Source organism: Mandrillus leucophaeus, unplaced genomic scaffold (assembly GCF_000951045.1).
Source record: "Mandrillus leucophaeus isolate KB7577 unplaced genomic scaffold, Mleu.le_1.0 Scaffold78, whole genome shotgun sequence".
Classification (NCBI taxonomy): domain Eukaryota; kingdom Metazoa; phylum Chordata; class Mammalia; order Primates; family Cercopithecidae; genus Mandrillus; species Mandrillus leucophaeus.
The window spans coordinates 1,390,602-1,395,143 of NW_012108474.1; the positions used below are offsets into that span (position 1 = coordinate 1,390,602).

Below are 4,542 nucleotides of genomic sequence, written 5' to 3' on the forward strand. Positions count from 1 at the left end.
ACTGCTCTCCCTGCCCACACTGGCGTGGCCCTTATCCTCAGCAGCCCTGGTCGGCGAGTCGGGGCGCTGGTGGCTCCCGGTTTGGAGGAGGAGCAATTAATTTCGGTCTCCTCGCGGCAGAGGGAGGCGATTTCTCCCTCAAACACGGAAGCCTGCCGCGGCCGCACTGAGGGTGTAAGTCCTCGGCTTCCCGTCTGGATCTTGGTGTCCTGTGAGTCGCACAGATCAGGGGCTGCAAGGGAGGGACTCTGAATGCTGCGAGGGCAGAGCAGGGTCCAGCGGGGTCCGGCTGGGCAGGGACGTGGCTCAGAGGACTTGGGAATGGCACTGATCACTGCCCCCCACCTGTCTTAGAAAGCCCAGGGAGCGGGGCCGGGCCCTGTGGCTCAAGCCTGTAATCCCAGCACTTTGGGAGGCCGAGACGGGCGGATCACGAGGTCAGGAGATCGAGACCATCCTGGCTAACACGGTGAAATCCTGTCTCTACTAAAAAAAAAAATACAAAAAACTAGCCGGGCGAGGTGGCAGGCGCCTGTAGTCCCAGCTACTCGGGAGGCTGAGGCAGGAGAATGGCGCGAACCCGGGAGGCAGAGCTTGCAGTGAGCTGAGATCCGGCCACTGCACTCCAGCCTGGGCGACAGAGCGAGGCTCCGTCTCCAAAAAAAAAAAAAAAAAGAAAGCCCAGGGAGCCAGGGCAGTGTGGGAGGCCCAGGAGCCCCCTGGGAATTGGCGGGTACAGCTGGACCCTGGACCCCGGACCCCAGCTGAGGGTGCCCTGGGACGCAGGCAGTGGCCACGTTCCCTGAGGCCCTGGGCTGTGTCCGGCAGGTCTCACCCTGGGTTTAGAGCAACCACAACCTGGCCTGGGGCTCCCCGCTTTCTCCCAGGAAGGGAAGTGTGAGGAGCGTAGGAGGCAGCCACATCCCCGGGAAAGAAGGGGCAGTGCCCTACCCGTTCACACCCCGGAGCCTTTCCCCACTGCCTTGGAGCGCGGTGACTCCCCCGGCCGGGGTGCCCCTACCTGCTCTGCTCTGCCCCACTCCGGAAAGACCAGGGACGTGGGAGAAAGTGTAAACCCGGATGTGGTTTCTGCACGGAGGCTCAGAGCCTGGGTTTGCCCTGGAGCCCTTGCCCTGTGGGGATCCACCCCACCCTCACCCCCGGGAGTAACAGGCAGGGCAGGCGAGGGCAGGTGGGAGGGTGAAGGCCGGTCCCCCAGCCACTCACCTGCAGAAACTTCTGCGGAGGAGCTGGGGGCCCCCCACCCACTAGACCCTCCCTTTTGGCCTTCCACCTCTTCTCTGCCCTGCAGAGGTCCTGGAAACACAGGGGGCAGAGCAGGAAGCCCCAGGTTTGGGGGACCCGGGGGAGCTAATGCCGGAACCACACATTGACCTGCAGCCTGGGGTCTGGGCGCTGAGTCTGCCCGGTCCAGGTGCAGAATGAACAGGGTGGGAGGAGGGACAGGGCCGCTCTGGGCGTCATCTGCCCCTCAGAGCACTGCTCTCCCTGCCCACACTGGCGTGGCCCTTAGAGGAAGCGGCCCAGGAAGCCACACCATGTGGAGGCTCGGCCTCTTGCTGCCGTCCACTCCCGTCTTGCCCTGCATGGTAGTGTCTGAGCTCTGGGACCCGACGCCTGGTACAGAAGGGAGTCGGGTCAGGACCCTAAACCTAACCACTGCCCTGGGAGGCCAGGGCTCAGGGACACGGAGGCCCCGGCACAGGAGGGGCGTGCAGTGTGCGGGCCTGGGTCCCCCAAGCCCCCACCTACCATGCCTCCACCTCCGGTGAGTTTCTTGCCTCGGTTTCCTCATCTGGAAGCTGGCATTGAAGCAGCACCCATGAGTATCTCCCCCAGAGGACGGGAGACGCACGTCCACACAGAGCCCGGACCATGAATGTTCTCAGCATCTCTACTACCATAGCCGAAATGCGGAGGCCTCCAACAGGAGGTGGCTGAGCAAACCGTGCCTGCTGCAGCTCGGAACGCAAATCCACCCCACAGAGACGCCGCACACTCTGCCCTTTCTCAGCTCTTTAATCAGACAGAGACGCAGTGAGGCCTGCCCTCCCTTCCCCGGCACCTTCCCCACCCCAGCATCAGGGAGGTCCTGGGTGCTGAGGAGCCAGAGAAGTCGGGCTCAAGCTGGTGGCCTGTAGCGGAGGCCGAAGCGGAGATCGCTGGGAGAAGGAAGGTCCTGGTCCCTCCTCAGCGGACCCAGATGGGAGCCCAGCCCGGCCTACTCAGGGCAATTCCCCGACTTGCTTCAGGATCCAGGGCACATAGGTCTGGACGCGGGCGTAGACGCCGGGAAAGTCCCGCAGGGCGCAGCCGTAGCCCCAGCTGACCACCCCCACCAGGCGCCAGGACCTTCGCACCCTGCAGACCAGAGGGCCGCCGGAGTCACCCTGAGGAAGGGAAGGAAAGGGGTCACCGCTGAGCTCTGCGGTGGGAGCAGGGCGGGTAGGCAGGGCGAGCCCGGGGCACTCACATAGCAGGAGTCACGGCCCTCGCTGCCGGCACACAGCATGTCATCCAGGATGAGCTGCCGGTCGCCAGTGTGCCCGGAGGCATTGCGGTACTGCTGGTCACAGACGGCGTTCTCCAGCACCTGCACGCTCACCTGCTGCAGGCGGTAGGGCGGCGGCAGCGACTCTAGGGGGAGAGGTGACCCGGGCTGGCACAGCGGAGACGCCCCTGCCATCCACCCAGCAGCCCCAGTGCCTCCCCTGGGTGGGAGAGAAGGTGGCTCCCCTGCTGTGAAAGGCCCCTTGTCCCTGGGTCTCAGGCTCCCGGCCTGAGCATGGTGTGTGGGACCCCAGGAGGTGTGAGGGCTCCTGCCTCCCTCCAAACTCCCAGGGCTCACAGTTGGACGGACCAGAGAAAAGTGGAGGGATGAGTTTTTCTGGGTTTTTTTTTCCCCCTCCAAAAAATGCCTTTTGATTTTGAGGTGTTTTCATTTGTGATGGGTTTCTTCTTTTTTTTTTTTTTTTTTTTTTTTTTCCTTTTTAGAGATGGAGTCTTGCTATGTTGGCCAGGCTGGCCTCAAACTCCTGGGCTCAAGCAATCCCCTTGCCTCTGCCTCCCAAAGTGCTGGGATTACAGGCATGAGCCACCAAGCCGCCCCCCCCACAAAAAAAAAGAGTAAAAACCTTTCTTAGGTAGAAAAAAATGGGAAGAATTTTCCCCTCTGAATATTGAGTCTGGGGCTTGGTCTGGCCATCGGCAGTCACGGGACCCCTGAGTCTCCGGGCCCGGGCAGCACAGAGCTGTAGGTAAAGCAGCCGGAGGTGCCAGCCCAGCCGTGAGCAGCTCCGTCTCTCCCCTTTCTGGAACTCACCCCCCCGCCCCTACCCCCCCGGAGCCCTGGAATGAGGCGTTTTGGGCCCACAGCTGAGTCCTTCCCCAGCCCCCACACAACACTCACCGAACATCTTGATCGCGCCCCAGCCGGTCACCCAGCACTTGTCCCTCGGGGTGAGCTCCAGCGAGACCGGGGAGAGCTTGACTGTCCTGATGTCAGCGGCACAGATTACGGGGTTCGCCAGCTGAAGCAGGGCCACGTCCGCACCCAGCCCCGCGGTGACGTAGTTGGGGTGGACGATGATCCGGCTGACGTTCAGCAGACCCCGGCCCCCGTACAGATACACGTCCCCGGCGTGGATCCGGTAGGTGGACGGGTCGGTGTCCTTCCTGGGGGAGGACGGACCCGGGCTGCTCAGGGGGCCTGGTCTGCGGCGGCCCCACTCCCACCTCCCCTTGCTGGGGTCCCCGGCCCGGGACTCACTGGAAAATGCAGTGGGCGGCGGTCAGCACCCACTGGGGGTGGATGAGGGAGCCCCCGCAGATGTGCACCCAGGAGGCCCAGTGGTAGCTGTAGATCCTCAGGCTGACCTGCCACGGCCACTTCCCCTGGGGGGCGTTGTGGCCCCCCACGATGCCCACCAGGTCATTCTCGGGAACAGGCACTGGGAGCACCGGGAGGAGGTCAGGGAATCCAGCCTCTGCCACCCAAGCCTCACCCCGCGCCTGCCCTCGGGCAGAAGCTGGTCTGTGCACGTGTGCCCTGGATCCTCAGGACACAGGTGGCAGAGCCCCTGGGAAGGGAGGGCTGTGTGGGGTCAGGACTCACCTGGGCTCCCCGCGCTGCAGCTCCCCAGGGAGGAGACGGCCAGGAACAGCAGCAGCAGCAGCATCTGTGGGGAGAGGGTGTGGGGTGTGCGCTGGGGACTCAGACCTGGGATCAGGGGTGGGGGCCAGGAGCCACCCGCAGGCATCAGGGAGGGGATGATGCCCTTACCGTGCGGGCACTCGGCAGCTCTCTCCCCCAGCCCCTCGGAGCCCCTTTATCCTCAACCGCAGGAAGTGGGCAGCTGCCTGGTCAGTCCTCTCCTCAGAGGAGGGGCGGCGGGGGAGTGGCCTCTCGTTCAGCCACTGGGTCGCTGTTCCCACTGGCATCGCCAGCCAGAGTAGAGCCAGCAGGGTTAGGGGAGAGAAGCATGTCTCAGCTGCGACTGCAGAAGCACCAACAGGTTCCCG

General features: G+C 63.9%; 1 protein-coding gene across 1 annotated transcript in view; it reads right to left on the reverse strand.

Moving 5' to 3' along the window:
* Positions 1 to 1,898: 1,898 nt before the first annotated feature.
* Positions 1,899 to 4,542, reverse strand: part of LOC105529781 (putative serine protease 29) — a 10,516-nt gene continuing 7,872 nt past the window's right edge. The window contains exons 5-9 of the mRNA XM_011967024.1: positions 4,136 to 4,199; positions 3,791 to 3,971; positions 3,431 to 3,696; positions 2,495 to 2,658; positions 1,899 to 2,411 (exon numbers count right to left, since the gene is read on the reverse strand). Coding sequence (XP_011822414.1) covers positions 2,247 to 2,411; positions 2,495 to 2,658; positions 3,431 to 3,696; positions 3,791 to 3,971; positions 4,136 to 4,199 — 840 coding nt within the window. The 3' untranslated portion in view covers positions 1,899 to 2,246. The remainder of the gene's footprint in view (positions 2,412 to 2,494; positions 2,659 to 3,430; positions 3,697 to 3,790; positions 3,972 to 4,135; positions 4,200 to 4,542) is intronic.